The sequence below is a fragment of the Ammodytes marinus genome (genome assembly GCF_949987685.1).
Source record: "Ammodytes marinus genome assembly, chromosome: 13".
Taxonomy (NCBI): domain Eukaryota; kingdom Metazoa; phylum Chordata; class Actinopteri; order Uranoscopiformes; family Ammodytidae; genus Ammodytes; species Ammodytes marinus.
Window position 1 is genome coordinate 12,829,386 of NC_137217.1, and position 23,401 is coordinate 12,852,786.

The window sequence follows — 23,401 nt, forward strand, 5'->3', positions numbered from 1 at the left end:
TCCTACAGATTTTAACATGGATTTAAATGTATTATTATTTTATTTACATTTTTTTGGAGACGGAGTTGAAGCGGGTTGAATAAGTTCAAGACAATCGAAGGTACAAAACTTTTTTACAGTCTGTGATGCGGACCACGCTGAAGTAGGCCTACTTAGATGAAGATGACCCGACTGTACTCAATGGCCTATTTAACATTACATCATGTGACCTACTGGACTCCATAGCGGTATCTGTAAATCTGTAAGCTCAAACGTTATTGTTTTCCGGGTTTTGGATATAGCGGAACCAAGTCTGTAGCCTAATAGAGCCTGCTTTCGGAACGTAGACAGCGAAACTGCGCGCACACAGGCTGGTGTGTGTGTGTGTGTGTGTGTGTGAGAGAGAGAGAGAGAGAGCAAGAGATAGAGAAAAGAGAGCGAAATGCTTCTGGCCACCACGCGCTGCTCAGTTACAAATATAGCGCATCTATTTTGTATGAGATAGCGGGAAAAAGGTTGTTTTGCAGACTCTAAAAATTTGAATAAATAGCCTAGACTATTGACAAGCCCTCTAAAATCCACTTGCCCGTTCGGGCAACCAGAAAGCAATCTCAACTTTCCCAAAAACTACTTTCAGTTGCCCCGGGCAACCGTTAGTGTCAACCCCTGTTATGACCTTGGCATATTGCCAGTGGTACTGTAAGTCCTCTGTCAAACCATCTTCCCTGCATCCCAACAAGAACCTCCATATCTATAATAAAGAGAAAACAACAAATGCCTACCTCATTCTTCCAGTTGCGGGCAAGGAAATGTTCTGCAACGTGTGCAGGCAGGACATTCTCCAACAAAACCCGGTTGAGGTTCTCCATTGTTTCAATCTCCTCACACTCCTTCTTGAACTTGTTCTTCCACAGGAAGTCCAACCTACAGTAATATTCATTCTGTTACAAGAGGACACAGAGGTGAAGAGACGGAAGGTACACCTGTACAGCTTGCTTATAGTCACAGAGAAAAAAAATAGAACCTGCCAAGAGACATGGATTCCACCAAGGCTTAAAGACGGAAAAGAAGAGGCTACAATTTTGTCACATTTGCAACAAAAAAAAACATTTACAACTCAAATCTAAAATATTTACCAGCAATACAATAACTACACTTTTTAAATCAAACAGTGCAAGGGAAAGACAGAGTAAAATGGTTAAGGATGGGTGAAGGATGACTTTCTTTTGTGAGAATATTTGGAGTACAATTTGTAATGTGATATTTCCCCCCACTTTCACATTATGTTAAGTGGTCACAGCTCAGGGGCTCTATGATGATCACGACTGTTTAAGCCTGTTCCTGAGCAGTACCAGGTGAACTGATTTGATAAAAAGGATGCATCATGACAAACTTAGATGTAAGATGATCTGATGGAGAAAACAATCAAGCGGAGAAAGGGATGTGATTCGATATTAGGAATATAATTGCTTGTTACAGTCTGAGAGAAAAACAGGTGGTACAGAGACTATGCCTCGTTTCCACCGAAGTGTGTAGACACATCAGAGCAGTGTGTGTGAGACGGAGCAGATATTAATAAATGGCATCTTGTTATTTTTGCTGTACACACGGTTGCACCTGGTGCCCTTTCATTGAGATGGTTATATTAGCAATTGTTCTTCTGCAAAAACATTTATAATCCACTTCAATCAATATGCTTAGTATTCATGTCTAGATTTGTGGCTGTATATTGAAATCCAACAACACGTATATTATGCAGGAATCGTATTAAAAAAGAAGTTCACAGTGGAAAGTTGTAGTATGTTGTGGTGAGTTCAATATCTAGTTAAATCACTCTGAGTAATGCATAGAGCACATACAGTATATACAGTGTACTGCAATGCCTAACAAATGTCCCTGAAAAGTAAGAGCACTTGAAATGTCAAATTAATTATTATTGGGTGTAGTCCTACTTGTCAGTTGAGTGGTGGCACAGGACAGGAGCCATGTAGTAAAAGCTGAGGCTTTTGTTTTCAACTGTATATACAGTATCTCACAAAAGTGAGTACACCCCTAACATTTCTTCAAATATTTCATTATATCTTTCCATGCGACAACACTGAATAAATGACACTTTGATACAATGTCAAGTAGTCAGTGTACAGCTTGTATAACAGTGTAAATTTACTGTCCCCTCAAAATAACTCGACACACAGCCATTAATGTCTAAACTGTTGGCAACAAAAGTGAGTACACCCCTAAGAAAAAATGTCCAAATTGGGCCCAAAGTGTCAATATTTTGTTTTGCCATCATTATTTTCTAGCACTGCCTTAACCCTCTTGGGCATGTAGTTCACTAGAGCTTCACAGGTTGCAACTGGAACCCTCTTCTACCCATTCATGACGACATCAAGGAGCTGGTGGATATTAGAGTCCTTGCGCTCCTCCATCTCCCGTTTGAGGATGCCCCAAAGATGCTCAATAGGGTTTAAGACTGGAGATATGCTTGGCCAGTCCATAACCTTTACCCTCAGCTTCTTTAGCAAGCCAGTGGTCGTTCGGAGGGGTGTTTGGGGTCGTTATCATGTTGCAGTACTGCCCTGCGGCCCAGTTTATGAAGGGAGGGGATCATGCTCTGCTTCAGTATGTCACAGTACATGTTAGAATTCAATGAACTGTAGATCCCCAGTGCTGGCAGCACTCATGCAGCCCCAGACCATGACACTCCAACCACCATGCTTGACTCTAGGCAAGACACACTTGTCTTTGTACTCCTCACCTGGTTGCCGCTCCACACTCTTAACATCATCTGAACCAAATAAATGTATTTTGGTCTCATCAGACCACAGGACATGGTTGCAGTAATCCATGTCCGTAGTCTGTTTGTCTTCAGCAAACTTTTTGTGGGGTTTCTTGTGCATCATCTTTAGAATAGGCTTCCTTCTGGGATGACAGCCATGCAGACCAGTATGATGCAGAGTGTGGCGTATGGTCTGAGCACTGACATGTTGACCCCCCACCCCTTCAAGCCCTTCAGCAATGCTGGCAGCACTCATACGTCTATTTTCCAAAGCCAACCTCTGTGTATGACGCTGACCACGTGCACTCAACCTTCGTAAACTGGGCCGCAGGGTGGTATTGCAACATGATAACGACCCCAAACACACCTCCAAGACGACCAGTGGCTTGCTAAAAAAGCTGAGGGTAAAGGTTATGGCCTGGCCAAGCATGTCTTCAGACCTAAACCCTATTGAGCATCTTTGGGGCATCCTCAAACAGAAGGTGGAGGAGCGCAAGGTCTTTAATATCCACCAGCTCTGTGATGCTGTCATAAATGGGTGGAAGAGGGTTCCAGTTGCAACCTGTGAAGCTCTAGTGAACTACATGCCCAAGAGGGTTAAGGCAGTGCTGGAAAATAATGGTGGCCAGTGGCCACACAAAATATTTACACTTTGGGCCCAATTTGTAAATTTTTTCTAAGGGGTGTACTCACTTTTGTTGCCAGCAGTTTAGACATTAATGGCTGTGTGTCGAGTTATTTTAAGGGGACAGTACATTTACACTGTTATACAAGCTGTACACTGACTACTTTACATTGTATCAAAGTGTCATTTATTCAGTGTTGTCCCATGGAAAGATATAAAGAAAAATGTGAAGAAATGTGAGGGGTGTACTCACTTTTGTGAGATACTGTATATCCACTCATGTAGTACTCTTATTGTTGACACAGTTAAGTCCCCATGGGGAAAAAGAGTGTGTAGCAGCCATGTTGTTATTGCATTCCACAGTAGGGCCCAGGGGAACAGTTGTATCCCATTTAATAATAAGCTTTGATCAAACATTACTCTGTCCATGTTTTCTCTCACTGGAAGAGGGCTGCAATACGTGTATCTTCCGTTCAATCCATATCTGTTTTGAAATCAAAACAAAAAAAATGATAAAACTGGCCATAATAAAACAGCGCATCTAATAAACAATCCAGATCAAAACTGTACAACCTAACAAAGGTTGTTTATAGAGAGGGGATACATATTTTAGTAAGCTGAACATACAAAGTGTGACCCCATGTCAAGTCTATGCTCACTGTCTCTCCATCAAGTGCATTATTTTTCCAAGTAGCCTATTTCAGATAGTTCCTAATAACCCTGTACACGTTTCTTCTTTCCTAGACAAATATGGGGGGGTTACTGTCTGCCGCGAGGACATCAAGTTATCGAGGGGCCACTTTGGCACCACAGCGGAACCTTGACCACTAAATTGAAAAATGTAAATTTCAAAATCAACATTTAGGCCATAATTATCATAGCCTACTTGATATCCTGTGATTTTTAATAACATATATTTTCTAATGTAGCCTAGATGAAAGGTTGATTATTACAACTCCGTTTTTTGTGTTTTTTATTTCAAAACGGATATGGATTGAACGGAAGATACACAGATTGGCTGCAACTTTGTGATGCATTTAAGTGGCAGGGAAAAAAATACCAAACAAACTGCATGCACTATATGACCTACATGCATGCTTCCATAATCAAGTGGTCAAACAAAATGTGCAGTAATCATCATGCAATGACACTTTACATTTGGGTATAGTCTTTCTTTTAAATAAAGGCAGTTGATGTTAGTAACAAAGCTTTACTGTATCTCAAGAGTAGAGCAGTGGTCCAGTGGTGCATCACTCATATGTACCGTTACTACCCTGCAGTGCAACATGACCGCTAAATAGCCAGACTCACACAACTCTCCAGTATGACCAGTCTTTCTTGGGTCCCTGCATCTCCTGGCTAGTAAATCTCAAAGTCAACTTGAGTAGCTTCAGACTTGCTAATGTAAATCCCTAGCCCAGAGTGGCTGAAAAAAAGCCCAGACGAACTGGTCTCAAGATGCGTCTTTTGCAGTGTGAAACAGCAGCTAAAAAGCTTATTTAAGTTTAAGTTTAAGTTTATTTAAAGGGACATTGCATATTAATAGACATTTACATGTAAATATACAGGATTGTAGCAAGTGCTAATTTGCATCCTTTGTCCCTTGATTGGTCGACACCAATCACATGAAACAAACATATGCGTGTACTCATAAATAAAAACAGACAATCAGACAACAGACAAAAAAAAAAAAAAGAAAAATGCAACCGACAGAACAAGTGAGTAAAAACAATTATTCAAATAATGTTAAAAAATAAAATAAAATTAAAATCTATGATAGATTGTGTGAACAGTTTTGAGATTCCAGCAGCCATACTTTAAGACATTTTTTAAAAGAGCCAAGAGTGGGAAGCTCACGTAGAGCAGCGGGTAGTGTGTTCCAGGTATGAGTTGCACGGTATGAAAATACAGCCTGTCCATAGGCACTTTTTCTAAAAGGAACAATACAGTCACCTCGAGAAGTTGCCCTGGTGGATCTAATTTCATTTTTTTGTATAAACATTTGCAATGGTGCTGGGGCGAGTCTGTTGAGAATTTTAAAAATTTAAAAAAAAATGTATCCTAACACATCTTTCATCAGCTGTGCATTGTAGATTTCCAGCTAAGGATGAAAGGGAGCAGCTATATGTTCCTCCCATGCTCTGAGGTAATTAAGGTACATATACAGAAAGAGACACAGTAGTGTCAGGGATACAATTTTGTTTGCATTTACATTAAACATCTAAGGCTAGCTTTAGTGGCAAAGGAGAAAAATACCTGCCATTGACTCCACTGGTGCAATGCTCAGCTGCATTGCATCTTGCCCAGCCATGGAGTCCATCAAACTGAACTGAGTCCATGTGTGGGAAACCATAAAGGCTAAAGAGACCATGGGAATGTAGAATCCCTCAATAGACGAGGTTTGAAATGTATAAGATATAGCGTAAGCGTCTCCCAACAATGTATACTTTTCACAGGCCAACAGACTGACAAAGCAGCTATAAAGACCATAGGACATGAGAAAAACAGAAAATGGGTGAACCGTGAAATTACAATTTTTGAATCAAAAAAGGGACAGGAGGTACAAGAAAATACAATTGCCATGGTGATTTTCACCTAACGGCAAAGCTAAAAACGTCTTTCAGAGCTGTGAAGGTGACACTGTGCACACTACAGACGATAACGTCTTTCAAACTGTTGTAGTGTGGACTTACCTGTCTGGCAAGCACAAGCAGAGTGATGAAGAAGATAAAGAGGGAGATGGAGCCCATAGTCTTCAGGTCTTTGAGAACTCCTGGTCTTGAATGGCAGAGAAACAAAGAAGAATGTGTTGGTGTGTGGAGAAGGGGATGGACAGATAGAGAATATGAAGTAATACAATTAAAGGAATAGGGTAGCAGATCATTTTATTAAAGTTGCATTCTGGTGGCTGAGCTTCCCCACTGGACTGCATTCACAAGAAATGTTTTCCAAGAAGAAGCAATAAAGAAGCTGATAGTGTTCACGGTCTGTGGAGATTCAGCACTATAAATAGACTTCAAGCTTGTTTGCTTCCACCATCATAACCTTAAAAATAGAAAATGTGTCCAGTGCAGAATTAGGTGCACAATCAAGCTACAGCTACTGTTTGTATGTATTGTCATGTGCATGCATATATACAAATATGGCTGTGGTACATGCTCAAACCTACTCGGAACTGCTCACACTCAAAGCCAGTGACATATTTTACAAGTGGTGATGTTGAAAAGAAATTAACGATGCACCTACTATATAATTGGAATCAACGATGACACCATTGTTACCCTTTAGCATTGAAGTCTGGCTGCCCCTAATACAATTCTGAATGTGTGATAAGAATTAGACAGGGCTGTTGCACCCTAATTTCTGCCAGCACATTTTGCCTATCAATGGATTTTACTTTTATCTAGGGCAGAGCTCAGCAGACAACTGAGAAAAAAACCTGCAAGTTCTGCACTTGCCTTGTTCATTGTCTTATCAATTCATTACACAGAATTTAACGGCAATGACTGAGGACAGTCTCACATGAAGACAACCCAGAGATGGAAAGCACACACACAGGGAGCTTACTTTCATTTTGTAAAGTAATAGACACTAGTAAGTGCATTTTTTCAACTACAGAAATGGCCAAAGCTTTTCAATTTGTCAATGTAACACTAAACACTTTCCCAATTCATTGGCTTTGCTGGGGGGAAAACTGTCATTTGAACAGGGAAGTCAATAACACAAACTACAATTGCCTTCCTCTGCTAGAAATCAAACAATGTTTTGAATTGATGAACTGACCATCCTTTGAAATATTCTGGAGTTAGTTTACACACAATACATAATTTATTGATGCTGCAGGCTCAAAAAAGTTGATTTGGAAAGAATATCCCAAAAGCCTTATTGGCAAGTATGGCTTCTGGCAATGACTCATTGAATCTCCTAAGTTTCCGGTGAAACCACAGTGGTCCCAGTCATCATTTTCAGAAACATATTCCATTATTCACAGTCTACGGAGCAACTCCAGTATTTGTCCGTAGGAGATGTAGTCCCCCTTGGGTGCTCTTTGTAAGGAGACAGTTTGGAGCTGTGAAAAAGCAAATAAAAATCTTTCTTTTTCTTTTATTTTAAAGATGATATTTTGGCGTTTTTCGCTTTTAACCAGTTTTGGAGAGACAGTTGAAACGAGGCAAAGAGGGAAGGGCATGCAGAGAACACTCCAATTCGAACCCGGTCTGCTGCAAAGAGGACTGAGCCTCTCTAGGGGGACGCTCTAACCACTACACCAAGAGCGCCTCCAATAAAAATCTTTCTATAGATGCATTTTCTTTAGTACTTTAAAAGGAAATTCTATGGGGCATATCATTGTCTGCTGCCTAGTGTCAGTTGCGATTGATACAAATTTAGTGTCTGTATAATAAGTACAGAGAACTTAACTAAGTACTTAACTAAGTACAGAGAACATAAGAGATGTGTTTGGTGTTTGCTTAAATACTGCTTAAAAACCGCTACACTTTGTGAAAACACTAGAAACAACAACTAATCAAATACCGCAGATTATATATTATATAATTATATTATACATAGCATTGGCCATTGCCACACTATAACTTTCTGTTATCTTCTCCGGCTACTTCAACACTCACTCTTCAACCACTTTGACCTCTCTACATCTGTTGTTCAGTGTCTGATTGTCACTGTGATCTTACCTTTCCAGGCTTTCAGTCCTGTACAGAAATGTACTATATTCATCCAGCAGGGAGGCATGCGTCTGTAGTATAATGAAGTTGTAAACCACCACAGCTGTCAACATGATAATCATCTTCAGCTCATAGTTTATCCTCAGGAACACCGAGCAGGAGATGAGACCCAGAATACAACTGTAAATTAAATACTGGACAGAAAAAAAGAAAAAAATGTAGGTTTATTCAAAAGTTATCAAAGGTGAATATGAATTTATAGAAATGCTTGATAATGATAATGTTCATCTTCACTCACAGGAAGGTAGAAATTGTTTTTGCCCGAGAAGGCAATTAGTTGTCCATTAGGGTAAATCAGTGTTTCATTGGATGAATTGTACACAGCAACAGGAAGCAACAAATTGTCCTCCAAAAAGAACTGTGTAAAAAAACAAACACCGTCAACAGTTAAGGGATTGTCTCATTTCTGGGCATTGCAAAAAATATAAAAACAATCTGAATCCACCACAAAAAATCACCACACAATTCAGATGCAAATTGTAAACAAACAACACACTGTCAGGCCACGCATGTGAAAAAACAAGCTAGTCTATATTGTACTTGTAAGTGGAAAATAGAGTTTTGTAACCATTCAACAATGTTCTTAAGTGAACCTGCAGGATATGATGAAGATTGGCTGCCCACAGAGCAAAGCCAAGTTAATTTGGTTCATCCGCCCAAAGCGGCTGATTTACGTCAGACGCATAACAAGATTATGATCTCTGGAATCGATTTGTGTGAAGGTCTAAACCAGGGTCCTGACACCTTGTTTTATCACGCAACTTCCCCACAAGCCTCAGGCTATTATTTCACCTTTAACCAAGCCTATGCAGAGAAACCCTTATCTAATAATATTTGAAAAAGCTGTCTGATAAACTGCTTGGCAAACAAAAACTATTTATTGATTGTGTGGTGAGATATCCAGTTTGTGTGAGGCTAAATAAAAGAAATGGAAAGCATGTAGTACATTGAGAAGCTAGTGCATCCGCAGCCCCTAACCACGAAATATTAAGCCCTCCAGCACCTCATCCTATTATTGTTGCAAGAGATTAAGTTTTTAGTTATTTCAAGTGAACTCAATACGGCAGCAGTATTATTGTAGGTCTGTTTGGAGAAAAGTAATATAATCGTACTTCTTTTTTTTAAATCACTAACAATTTAAAGGCTCTGGTTCACTGGTGGCCAATTTATTTATTAAATGTGTGTGTGTTGGGACAACATTTTGCATTCCATTTCCTTATGATTACACTGCAGTTACTAAAAAGGGGAGCATGGGTTGAGATACTTCATTCCCAGTGAAGCCTTGTTGGAGATATCCCTCTCTTTTTTCATTTTTCCTTTATTTATCCTCGAACGATTTCAAACAATTTCAGCCAATGATGTTGAGTATCTTACTGCAGTACATGAACATTAAAGCTTACCATGTTGAAGACTGCCATTATGAGTATTAGCGCTGTGGTTGTCATGGTTAGAGTGATGCGGGGCCATGGCTTGTTGGCAATAATAACTGATGACCTCAGCAGCCACATCCAAGAGGTGGAGGCGCTTTTACTGCAATTCTACAAGGGCATGTAGACACAAAAGCACACACATACAAGAATATATGAGGAAAAGTACACAAGAGGACTTGGGGAGCTGAGAAAGTTCTCATACAGATGCAAAGACACAAAATAAGCACCAAGGAGCACAGGCACATCAACTAATTTAAACAAGTAAAAATACATGTATGCATATTAACAAGCACATGCACAATAACAAATGAACTTTAGTAAGAATATGTACACATACAGTACATAAGACGTTCACCCACCATCTCATTTCACCAGCAGGGCCAATGTACAAGTTCAAGTGGCATACAATTAAACTGTTATAAGTAAAGTCCTAACAACTTAATGTGCATGCTGCGAAAACAATGTGTTATGTCAAGGAATGTAAAATGCACACATGGTAAGCATGCTGTTGGGTTGTTATGCTGCACCTGTGGACATTCTACTGAAGGGCTTGTTACAAATGCCTTAAAGTTATAGGAGAAGAACATATTTATAAATGTATATGTTATAAGGAAATCAGACCATCTTCAGTCCACAATAATACAACCCAACAAGGACCACATGGTTGGAATAATACATCATTGCTATTGAGGAGTTTAATGCAAAAACTCTCAAGACTTGATTTTCAACACATTTCATGTTTTATGGAAAGTGTGTCATACAATTGATATATTGGAATAATTTCGTTGTTGATCTCTTGTGAAGAGAGGCTTGGATGAAGGAACTGAATGTGCTCTTGAAAGACTCTTCTATAACACTCTGCCAAGGAAAATACATGAGGGCCTATCTTAATTATTTAGTCCAAGTCCAAATATCCATGAATTCTAGGCTGATACTGAATGATTGTCTGAACACGAAAACATGAACTAAAGCAAAGCTCAAGCAACAACAAATAAAGTTGACAAAGGAGGCTTTTCAACTATAGCTATGGAGTGTTGTTTTTTCATTTTTGTGCCTTGGGCAACATCCTTTTGGAGCACAGTTCAAAGCCAAGCAGTAAATTCTCACAACTAAAGAACATACATTGGGGGGAATTGGTTGTGTATGCCTGCGGCCTTAGAATTTTATAGCACCTTTAATGTTTAATAGTTGTTCCTTTTTTCTTTCATTCTATTTCTTTTTTTCCGGTCTATCATTTATTTGAGCTAGACACAGAAATAACTCTTATGGAAGTTCAAGTGGCAAGCTATAACTGCAGGAGCAATACTAGCGACAGGACTGCCTGCTCTTTCAAAAGAACATTGTTAGCAAATTCATTCTTAGACCAATTCTGTGGGGAAGGGTTCTCTACCTTTAAATGCATCATATCATAGACCATCTAATCACCCACTTTTAGATATTAGACACCACTAGATGAATGCATTTCTATGCTATCCTGAGATAAAAATGTATTTTTTTCCTTTGAGGCATGCACACAAAAGCAATGGTGTGTAGAGGGGCACACCTGTGCCATGCAGAATGTATTGTTGCCATATGGTCACACCATAGTGGCACTTTTTTTAACCCGAAGGGAACTAAAGGCTTACAACTTAATGGACTTTAAAGCTGACCAGAGAGGCACATGGACTGCTCATGTGCCTTTGGTATGACAATGAGTACATAAGTGTACCATTGGAGACCTGGCATATCCTGGTTCACTCCTAAAGCTATTATGTTGTTTGTACACTTATAAAATAATTAAGTTTACTGTAAATGTATTTACTCACCAGGAAGTGTCCAATGAAACATATGAAGAGGATCAAGGAAAGGATAAGAAAAGCCATTCCAAAGGATACTCCCAAGACAGGTGTCCTAAGAAATAAAATATTATGTGTCAACACAATTGCGTTATAAAAAAATAAATGTCAAAATGCCTTGTCATGGCAAAGACAATGACAAAAAGTTCAGTATGCTGCTTAAGAAAAATCTACATTATGCATATACAAATTCATTAACAGTAATGTGGGTCATATAAGAGTTTGAAATAAAGCACACATACTTTGGAAGGACAAGAATCTGCACAATAAAAATGCAGAAAAAGATCAAAGAGGCGCAGGTGACATAGTATTTGAAGGCCGGCAGGGTCGTTGCTCTGTACTAAAAGTAAAGAAAAAAGAATGGGAAATGTCAACATTGTTGATGCTTAACCGTGTACTCAGACACCTCAATACACAAGATTCCAGGGTAAGCTAAGTGTAGGCAAAGGAACAAGCAGTGACTATCTGCTCTGTAATTCTCTTTGAAACAACTTCTCCAATGAGGGATGAATGATACCAAATGACATGCACTGCCTCTTACCTCCTTCTCTAAGGATTTGTTGTGAAAGAATAATGATATTCTTTGGATGTCCTCGGACTTGAGCCACTGTCTGGAAGCATTAAGGCCAGGTGAAAAGGAAGACACAGACACTGTTAAAAGTAAATAAGATATCTGAAAAAAGTTTAACCTTATTCATCAGAATGTTCAATAGGGATACAGAGAGGCAAAAATTAAATAAAGTGTCCACTACATTTTAAACCCACAGTACAATAATAATAATAATAATAATAATAATAATAATAATAATAATAATAATAATAATAATAATAATAATAATAATAATAATAATAATAATAATAATAATAATAATAATAATAATAATTCCTCAAACTTTCAGAATCAATTTTACTTTTTTCAAAACTTACTTTTCTTTTTTTTTAAATACCCTTACTTTTGAGAATTGATCCCATCAATGGTCCTGATCATCCTCTCGTTAAGTTCCTCCTCAAAACGTTTCTTTTGAGACTTTGTCCTTAAAATGGGTTACAAGAAGAAAAAGATAAGTCACACACGAGGCCTGTAGCGGACGTCTTAGTCGTATTTGACGTCTTGTCATCCTTCTGTGTGCTGTTAAGAGATCGGAATAATGCTGCTCAATAAAATGGTGCAGAAGCTGTAAAATGAGCAGCTTGCCTTTCTGATCTCCTTTGGAAGTGATACTGCCCCATCGGCACATCCTAGACACAGAGCAAATCAGAGGGATGCGTTAAACGCTACAGCTAGACTTCTCCATGGCCTAAATCACAACATATGTATGGCATAATTTACACACAGCAGTGTTGATCTTTCCATTGTCATTAGTCATGCTGTCTCTGTGGTGCAGGTTGGCAAAGGGCTTGGCTGCTCCCCAGGACTCCAGGTAGCGGGTCATCCTGACTGAGGCTCTCATCTTGGCTCCATACACAGTGTGTCTGGGACGGTAATTATGCTGTGGACTCCAATGCTCCACCTGGACAAATATGGAAATAGTGTTACTTTATTGCATTTGATTGAATGTTCAGTATTGATCTTACTGTCCGTGTGGTGTGTGCTATGGGACCTTAGGGTTGATGACCAGAAAAGTTATGACTCCATGTTCCTTTAAGTAGGGGTCTCTTTCTTGTCCATCCCCATCTTCAACTTTATAGGCACTATTCAGGTGCTCCAGTGTCACTGAGGTGATGTGCACTCGCCTGCCAATGAACAGTTTTCTATTAATGTTAAGAATTGATCTGGGTTCTCCTGTGGTATTCTTTAGTGTGAGAAAAAGATTAGATGTATAATTGCACATTGATCGTTCATTTAATCCATTTGTTTTATGTCAATGGTAAGATGTGTTTCTGTTCTACTACGATCTAGTCACTTACCCTGGTACACCCCCTGCCTCCATGTGATTGGCCAGCGTGACATCATGTGACCAAACATCATACTGCCATTTCTGCAGTCCAATCACACCACAGAGGACATTCCCAGAATGCACTCCAACACGCATGTTGATGTCTACCCCTGTAGCATCTCGCACTTTCCTGCCATGCACCAGAAAATAATGTTTCAAAGTGGAGTAACAGAATGTTTCAGAATGATTTTTGTATGCAAGGACACTCAAAAAAGGTCGAGCCCAAAAGGCTTTGTGTTTAAATTAATATAGTCAAACATAATAATATTATAATAAGTGTAATGAGACTCTTGAGAGTCTTATAAGGGCTTAGCTTATTTAACACACACAAGAATCAGCATGAACATTTTTTTTTACTATGATAGGCATTTAATTTGTGCATTCTGTTTTCATTGGTTTGTTATTAATAAAGCCATACTGTACAGTAACTAAGAGGCAAATGTGTTTAAAAAAATGGGACTGCAATTTTTTTAAACACATTTTTTTAGCAACTTACTTGATGGCCTCACACATGTCCAGACCCATTTTCACACAGTTCTTAGCATGGTTTGGCAGAGACTCTGGCAGGCCGGACACACAGTAGTAGCAGTCACCAAGGATTTTGATCCGCATACATTCATTTTCCTACATAGAAGGTAGAACATGGGCTCAAACAACAGCTTTTTATTTAAAAAAAAAAAAAAAAACTTTGAATCAAACTTCAACCTAATTGTTTTCTATTTAAATGCCTTATAGTTAGCCTGTGTTGTACCAGTAATTTTACTTTGAGTTTATACTTTCTATGGTAGGTTTATCAGTGTACGTCTGAACATCAATGAAAGCTTTTAAAGAAATAAGCACTTGCTCTTTGATTTTGAGCGGCTGATATCAAAGTCTGATACTGTGTTTTTAACCAAAACTGTTTTTTTGTGAAGATATTAACAATTCAATTTGTATTATATCTGCAAATATCTAAGTGTGAAGTCAAATCATCGATGTTTGACCAGGTGTTTGCAGGAATAAAAAAAAAAATCATAATGAAGTAATAAAAAGCGAGTTACACCATCAAATGATGGTTTATAACAGTGTAAGGAGTTTAGGGTAGACTTCTGTTCACCAGGAGTGATAGCACTTTGTTATGATGAGTTACTTGGTGATTCAGTCAAATAATTAAAATGTATACCTTGGCAATTTGATCAAATTTGCCGAACAGCTCATTCAGCATGTGCACCAGCTCACCAGGTGAGCAGTCACTGGCCAGCCGAGTGAATCCAACTATATCAGCATACAGTATACTAGAGATAGAAAATGTATATCAATCATTAAAATGGTTTTACAAGAGTATTTAGGAAAAACTTCACCTGTTAAAAAACATAAATATGTATTTGAGCTGCATTCTAAATGTGTATTCTGCTACCACTGTCAAAATCACAATTGCTAAATACAAATGAATAATACATGCCTGACATTGGTGTGTCTCTGGACATAGAGATTGTGAAAATTGTTTGTGTTCTCCATCTGGCCAAAATTTGGGCCCTTTAGTCTCTGGATGATCTCAGCTTTCATCGACCGGGCAATGTGGGCCGGCAGCAGAGACAACAGGAGACGCTCCTAAAGGCAGTAACATAAGGACATGGATGGTCAGGAATACGACATATGATTATACTTGGGGCGACCGTGGCTCAGTGGGTTTAGCGGGTTGGCCAATGATCCAAGGGTTGTCGGTTCGATTCCCGCCCTGCCACCTGTGTCATGGTTGTTGTGTCCTTGGGCAAGACACTTCACCCACTTTGCCTCGTGTGAATGTGTATAACTGCCGTATGTTTGAGGTGGTGGTCGGAAGGGCCAATTGGCGCGGAATGGCAGCCACGCTTCCGCCAGTCTGCCACTATCTATCTATCCCAACCTGCCCTGCAACTAGCAAATGAAACAGACTCTTGGGGTGAGGGGAAGATCAGGATTGGCAAAAACGCTTTATTTAAGCCAGTGTCACCTCCAACTTGACAATTTATCTGCCCATTTGATCTCTGAAGCTCTGAGGTTTTCCCTTGAAGGAGAGGTCCATAGTGGTTGCTAACAGACACTGCCAGGGCTTGAGATTTATGATGAATTCCCATAGTTTTTACCCCCCAAGACTTGGGCGGTTTGGTGTGTGTATGGCTTGAACACATAATCTCTATCTGGCAACACAGTTAACCCTTAACGCTAACGTGTGTTGAGGTGTGGTATCAATAACAAGCTACGCTGAAACGGAAATGACAAACGGCATGACACAATCTGCTGAAAGTAAGTAAGAAAAAAGGAAAACTATGTGGAGATATTTTCTGGAGTTAAAAGCCAGATGAGCAAAATAATTATGAATGTTACAGCTTATTGGCAGGTAGCTTTAAAAACGTACTAGCTTTATTGGCCGGTGGTGATCAAAATAAGTACATTTAAAGCCCTGAAAATAATCATTGATTATTTAAATGGGTCAAAAGCAGATGTCCCTATACCCAGTAGGATTTTATAAAAAAACACGACCAGTGAACATATTTAGTCGCACTCCACAGATATTTAGGTGCATGTGCGACCAAACAGTTGCACAACAGACCTGAGTCACAGGCAACAGTAGCACTCCAGGTCTACCGCAAAAACGCTCCACCCAAGGCATTTTCAGCTCCACTCATGGTAATTGTAATACAAGCAACACAAGCTGTATTCAACCAGCTCGACAGCAAGCCTGGACTTTCCTAACAACAGCTGTATTTTCCCCTATCTGACTGAATAGCTACTCACTCACACACTCAGGCTCCAGGGACTCAACAGTATCATCACACTAACTGTGGTCATTAGCAATTACGACACTGAGTAAAACACAAGTCCTTACGCTTCACCTGTCGACTCATCCCCTTTCTTTGACCAATTTAATTTGTGTTTTGATGAAGTTGGAGAGCACTCTCCAACATGTCAGCCGCAAATCTCACATAGTTGTTCAATTGGGTTGAGATTTGGTAACTGTGAAGGCCATAGTAAATGATATAATCACATCATTTTTGTACTCATCAAACCATTCACCTCATGCCCTATTGTCATCTTGGAATAGACCAATCCCATAAGGATAAACATATTTCATCACATGATAAAGGTGATCACTCATAATCAGTACAACTTAGTATTCCTTTTGCAGTGACCTTTCCCTCCAATGGGACAAGTGGAACCAAACCAGGTCAGCAAAATGCCCCACACAGCATCAACAAGCCACCAAATACTCCAATACACCATCATCATCATTAGAATCAATATGACATGTATTCAATAACTCACTGCATGCCTTTCTATGTCTACATGGCCATTTAGACTAATTTACCTGTTGCCTCTTTTCAAACTCCAGTTTAATCGGGGACTTGATGCAGTTGCAGGTATCCTGATATGTCTGTTGAAGTGCCAACTCCATCAGATGCTTGTGGTACGCCCCTGCCATGTTCCCACACATGAAAATGATAATATTGGCCAAAATCTGTAAAGAAACAGAAGAAAAAGCTGATATTGGATAAATATTAGACAAAAAATGTCAAATAGGCCTAGTCAAGTAAAAAAAAAAAAAAAATACACACACGCACACAAATCGTATTGGGAATAGATTCAACATTAGTATCCGTTTTCTGTTGTGGCCAAAGTTAAAAGACATACAGTACATATCATAGATCAAGCACAGGTTCCAGATTCAAGATGTGTATTTGTCATATGCACAACAATTACAGCAGCAGTCATTGGCAATTACATTGTTGAGCTAAATTCTTACTTATTTATTTATTTTATTTTTTATTTTTTCCTGCATATGGAGCAGTTGGCCATTCATTCTATTAGATTTTATAACGGCCGTTGTTATTACATTAAATATTGACCCGTCCGCCTGTTGTTTTGGGTTGAATGAATTTGAATTTTTATAGATTTTTTTATTATTTAGTAACTGGCCACTCACTCTATTAGATTTCCTTGCATTCCATGTCATTTCTATGTTAATTTACATTTTTTAATTTTCATTTGCATATTCATATTAGGTATTTTGCAAAACATTCAGTTAATTCCAAACCATTGTCAGGCCTTGAAAAAGTTTCTTCAAATTTCATAACTTTTCCAGGAACTTAATGGCCATTGGAACCCTAAGAAGAATTTCCCCCATTCTCAGTTTGCTAAAATAGTTATTGCTCTGGCATTACCCTCATCATGCCTGCAATTGGTTTGAAGTATAAAGAAAAGCCGAAGTTTCCATTTTGTATCCATTCAACAATATTAATTTCTGTTGAGACAATAATAACAATGTCAATTGAATTGCCCCTGCATGTGTGGAACTCCTCATGTACACTTTCCTTTTTATTCAGTCAATCTCCAACTATAACACTAGAGAATACCAAACAGCAAACTGTTGTGATACATATGACAAATGCTTACTCCTACCAAACCTCTTCACTATAAGTGTAGTGTGAATCTCTGAGATGTGCAGTCTATTCGTTGGGTTCATTTTAAAACAGTGCTTGATTTCCATTCACATTTATTGCAATCCTCATGGCAGCAGTGCACAGGGAGCTTTATTAGAGGAACTTATACGATAGGACGAGGCTCAGTGACGACAGGTGAATGTATAAAGACCCATGAGCCCTAGAAACCTTGATCTCAATATTTTCCAATTTAAAGCAAATGGATAAGTTAATGGTCCTCTTCCATTGCATTTAAATACAAGAAACACATTTTCCCTCTACTTCCAATTTTTATTCATACAGTTTCATGCCTGGTCGGTTTTGCTTGCCTGCCTTCACTTTCATTCCAACTAATTCCATGTCACTTTCAGTCTTTGTCTGCAGCACAACAGCGACCTTATGACACTCACCATCAGGAAAGGGCTCTGTTTTGTCTTATGTAAAAATACCCAACAGAATTACATTACAGCACTAGGAGCATATGTATGTGACATTTTGCACAGAGAAAACATTTGTTTGTTGTTTTGCTATAGTAGAAATAATCACAGTAAAATACAAAGCAAAAATAGAAAATTGTCCTTGTTATGACAGCTCACAAAAGTGTGAATATGTATGCACTGCATGGCCCCAAAAAAGCTTTGATTATGGCACGCATTCGCTGCAGCATGGTTTTGATAGGCTTTTTTGGGCACAAGGTTGATGAACCTAGACCTGTCATTAACAAAAATAAATCCAGTGCCGTTCCAAAAAGGTTTGACATAAAGAGCGATCAGTCTGTCAAATTACAAAAGTAAGAGAGCGTTATGCACTTGCGTGCATAGAGAGGATCAGGCTGGTGCTCGTCACTAAGAGCCTTGTTAGAAATGCTCCTCGCGATTTTCCCCTCCCGGATGCTGATCCGTGCACTCTTGTGTTCGTCTGGTTTTCATGTCCGCAAGTTTTTAGATTAATTAAACACCACACAAGCGGCTTAATTTGAAATGAGAGTAAAGAGCCGATAGAAACAGAGACCGATTGGAAAAGAAAAGGCAGCCACCGAAGCATCATAAGCGTTCCCAGTAAATTAATAAACCGTGATATATACCGTTACCATCAATGCTTCAAATTATAGTTATACATTTTAGACCATACCTAACAGCCCTAATTTCTAATATTAATAAACGCTTTTGAATTTTTTGTATTAGGCTATCTCTTCCTTCCGCTCTAGTTGTCTTCTTCCTAGTTGTTGCCATGGAGCTATTGTTTGCTGCAGGCAGCCAATCTTAGTTTCTTTAAGGCAGAGCAACCAGCCAATCACTGACCAGCGTGATGACGCATTGACCATATGGTCATGAGCAAGCAAGGAGAAATTCAAAAAAGGGGAAGGGAGTGGGAGTAATTCTTGTAATTTTTCCGGGATTGGGACTGGACAGGATTAATTTTTGTCACCCCTTGACTCTGGAACAGGGTCAATCTGGACTCATCAGACCACACAACATTTTTCCATGGCTCCAGAGTCCAAATACATGTTCTTTAAACGATTAACTGAAAAAGTGGTAAAAAGTATCGAGTGTCGAGTACCCTTACTGATAAAACATTTTACGTTCAGACCAGACACATGCTGTTCTCTGCTATTACAGTATATCAGATGGATGCATTAAACACTTTGATTACAACAGCAATATGCTTGTCTCCGCTTTATTTTTGACAAAAGCAAACTTCAGGGGCAGAGGCCATGTAAGAGGTTGGTCTGCTGGCTGGGTCTATGTTCACATCTATTCACTGTATTAAAGACAAACATCCCCCTGTTCATTAAATGTATCATTTCCTCTCTGCACTTCAATCAGCCATACAACCTTAATGTTCTTTTTTCAGATTAAAGCTATTACCTTTACAATTCTGGCTAAGATCACACATTTTCATTTTCTATAGACAGTCTGATTAAAAAAACGATGAAGTCTGAATTTTGTGATACAGAATAGTTTTCACACCATACGGTTCAGACAAAGTACACTGGATGACTGAAAGCAGGCCTTTGTAAGCTGCTTCATGAAAGGTTTTTTTTCTGTTTCAAATATATTGTATGAAATATTTTATAATCTATGTATAAACCATTTTAATATCTAATTGAAAATCCATTCAGCTAGCCACTCATTCTCTTTGTGAGCTTGTCAATTAAAAATATGGTGCACTAGAAAACACAAAACAAGAACTTGAAGTGCTTATTTGAAATTGTGTAGACCTCAATACCTAGCTGGAAATGCCTACTTCTTTGTGGCAGGTGGGGGTAGACTGACAACTGACTTTAAGAAGTTCACTAAACTTTGATCCGCTGTTCCCTGTGGATTTCCCCCTAGTGACCATATATGGGATTGGTATTCTAACCTATCTGAGTGCATGCTCAGATAAATATACTATACTGTAGTTATATTCACGTTCGCCCTGTTTTTAGCTTTGAAACAAGACTAAACAACAGGTGTTTATCTTGCCCAGATTACATGATCGATCATACACAGTTCCTTTTAGTTAAGTTGATCTTGTTTCTGCATCAATATTGGCATGTTCAATTCAAATTTCATTTGGAAAAGCAAACCTCTGTCTCTTTTAATTCTGAAATAAACTGAATATATTTTTTCTTTTTACCTGAATGAGCACTTAATGAACAATATGCAATGTATCTCTACACATAGGGGGGTGATGATAACCTAAATATCTGGGATTAGTTCATTCTCAGCCCTGTGCAGGTTATTATGGCTGACTGGCTGTTATACATGTGTAGAGGAAGACAAATAACTAAGATGCAAGAGCCGTGTAAGATATTAAAAATACATTTTTACATTCAGTTGTCGGATGATTCTTCACACCTTAAATTACCGGAAGAATAGTGTTCTGAGGAAATACCAATTTATGTAATAATGGAGCATCACTGTTCTACACACTCAACCAAACAGAGGACTTTCACCTCTTCAGCAAAAGAGTCGGTTCATTAACGCCAATGAGCCAGTACTGTAAAGTGTAATGGACTTGACAAAGTGGAGATGTCAGCATGGTTTCCTCTCACTTAATACGCTCTGCTCAGTTTGTATGCACATTAGAACAATACACAAGAGCGTGGACCTTTAATGGCTGACATTTACAGATCTCTGGTAGGATAATCTGGTGCTCTTTTTTTTTTACAAATCGCTAAGCAAGCCTTAATAGTTAAATAATAACTAATATTACATTTAAAAATCCGACAAAACACTCATACTGCTCGTCAGTACGTGTCAGTGTATGCTTCCTAAGTAATAGTTTACGTTTAGAGGAAAGCCCTTATTCCCTTTTTTGATGAGAAAACTATAACAGAGTGTTATCTATATGCTAAACATGTAGCTAGAGCCAGCTGCAAGTTAGGTGAGCTTACTTTATGACTGGAAACAGCTAGTCTTGCTCTGTAAAAAAGCAATACAATTTGAGATTTTGCCTGATGTTGTAGCATCACATTTACTGTACATTATTAAGAGTGTTATGCATTTTCTTGTCCATTTCTTGACAGACAATGTCAAACTATTCCTCTAAAAAGGGCCTTCTGTCATGATCCTGCCTGGGCCTCCTTGCCTCTGTGTTGTTTTGCCCTTTGCCCGTTTCCTTGTCTGGTGTAATTGCAGGGTTGGAGTCAGGTGTGTTGGAGTCAGGTGAAGCACTCACAGTTGCCAGCAATCACTAATCAACCGCTCTTCATATACCCGACCCGACCTTCCAGACACTGCCAGAATGTAGTCTCAGTTCCTCACAGTCAGTCGCTCTTCCTAGCTTACCTACCTGTTTGATTTTGCCTCATCCTAATTCCTGTCTCTCTGCCTCAGCTCTCCCGGCCTGACTCCAACCACCGGCTCCAACCTGCACCAGCCAGCACTTCCTCCCGGACCCCTCTGCCCACCTGCTCTAGCCTGCTCTCGCTCAATCCCCTGGAATTTCTCCATTGCTCTCCCCCTTTACCACCCCACTGGACAGTAGGATTTCCCCGGATCACGGCCCGAACCCCCAGCTGATCCTTTCTAAATAAACCTTCTTAAACTGGTACTGTCTCCGCGCCTGTGTCCTCCCTGTCCAGCCGTAACACCTTCAAGGTGTACTTTGAGCAGCAATGTACTATTTATTTAGGGTTTATTCATACCTTTTTACCTAGGCAAGTCGACAAAGACATCCTTTTTTTGTTGCTGTTGGCATGGTAAAAGATAATATTTTTTCTATTTTAAATTCAGACTTGAGCTGTAAATTGTTTTTGAAACAGTTAAGGGCATAGAGCAGTCATGGTATAGAGCAGGCATGTGTGATCAAAACATAATTTAATAAAGAAGTGAAGCACTATACTATATGTAAAGTGTTTTCTTCTTTTTTACACCTAAAACATCCTTGAGCATTTTTTATATCCTATCTTTTAGTTTAGTAATGAAATATTTAATGATCTTGAAGGACACCCCTCTATGGCAGATTTGTCACTGGAATTGTGCTGACAGGCACGCTGACCTGATGCATAAGAGGACCTGGCAGATAGTGACCATGCAGCATACAGCCCCGGGCTGACCAGATGCCAAAATGCCCATGCTACAGTTTCACATAAAAAAAAAGTAGGTTGAGACCAGAGGCAATAGAGAATATGTGTGAAGGCTACATAGTAGGGAATACAGGGAGCCGTCATTATTTGTATTATTTTGTAACTCCATGAAGGATTCTTCCAATGAAGCAGAGGATATCCTGTTATCTGAAGGACAAATGTATTAAAAAAATTATACCATTATTAATAATTATTCTTAATATTTTTTTTAATTATTTAACAGAGTTTAGTTACTGTTTTCTTCATGCTTGGAGAGGCTTTAAAAGCAAAAACAAACAGCATTTTTTTTCTGGGCTGCTTTATACAGAGTACCAGTCCTTCAGACATGTCTACAAGAGGTTGCTGAGATGAGGTCTTAGTAAAGTAATTATTCTAAGGCCTTTTATGACGCTAGAAATACCCTCTGTGATTTGGCTCTGAAATGTTAAATTGCTCCCTGGTCTTTAAAATCTCTGATTATCGGTGAGTTATGTGTTTTGTTGTATTTTTTTTATACATACATGTAATGAATGTGGTTACCTTCTGCATTAGCTGGAATTAGCTGTAGGTGTATTAGCAATCACTGACTTATGCAGGGCTGCCTTTACCTGCCACTAGGCCCTGGGGCTGAGAGGTTTCGTAGGCCCCCCCGGGCGGCGGTCTTACAATACAGATGCGTTAAAGCCATGTTTGTCTAGACCACAATATCTCTATTGATGAAATACAAAATCACTTAAGGTAACATGTACATAACCCCCTCCTGGTCTAATGACTTTTAATAACCAAACACACATGCTTGGTTAAAGTGTTTTTCCAAGTTATTGAGGAGACAGCGGTGGGGTCCCAGGACCTTTTAGGGGGATCCGGGGGCATGCCCCCCCAGAAGAAAAATTTTAACCTTTTAAAGTAAAATGCAAGTAAAATGGTTTAAAAAATCCAGTCAGTCAGCATTCCAATTTTTTTTTTTAAATAATCCCTGCTTATCCCAAAGCTACTTCTCTCTTTGAACTATTCGTTTTGTTTTTAATGGCTCAACTCAATATAGGCCCTTGATCTGCGTTGCCCCGAACAATGTTATTA

At 39.0% G+C, this 23,401-nt stretch overlaps 1 protein-coding gene across 2 annotated transcripts in view; it reads right to left on the reverse strand.

The window, feature by feature from the left end:
* adcy2a (adenylate cyclase 2a) overlaps positions 1-23,401 on the reverse strand; it is a gene marked incomplete at its 3' end in the record, with an annotated part of 53,539 nt that overhangs the window by 8,945 nt on the left and 21,193 nt on the right. Inside the window, exons 4-20 of one of the 2 annotated variants that reach the window (XM_080039036.1) lie at positions 16,656-16,805; positions 14,769-14,917; positions 14,490-14,601; positions 13,824-13,951; positions 13,299-13,457; positions 12,992-13,124; positions 12,725-12,901; positions 12,586-12,629; positions 12,344-12,424; positions 11,932-12,001; positions 11,633-11,730; positions 11,361-11,445; positions 9,526-9,663; positions 8,364-8,483; positions 8,075-8,259; positions 6,077-6,161; positions 762-920 (exon numbers count right to left, since the gene is read on the reverse strand). In XM_080039036.1, coding sequence (XP_079895162.1) covers positions 762-920; positions 6,077-6,161; positions 8,075-8,259; positions 8,364-8,483; positions 9,526-9,663; positions 11,361-11,445; positions 11,633-11,730; positions 11,932-12,001; positions 12,344-12,424; positions 12,586-12,629; positions 12,725-12,901; positions 12,992-13,124; positions 13,299-13,457; positions 13,824-13,951; positions 14,490-14,601; positions 14,769-14,917; positions 16,656-16,805 — 2,073 coding nt within the window. Of the gene's footprint in view, positions 1-761; positions 921-6,076; positions 6,162-8,074; positions 8,260-8,363; positions 8,484-9,507; positions 9,664-11,360; positions 11,446-11,632; positions 11,731-11,931; positions 12,002-12,343; positions 12,425-12,585; positions 12,630-12,724; positions 12,902-12,991; positions 13,125-13,298; positions 13,458-13,823; positions 13,952-14,489; positions 14,602-14,768; positions 14,918-16,655; positions 16,806-23,401 lie in introns of both variants that reach the window. The other variant, XM_080039035.1, reaches the window with a different exon arrangement.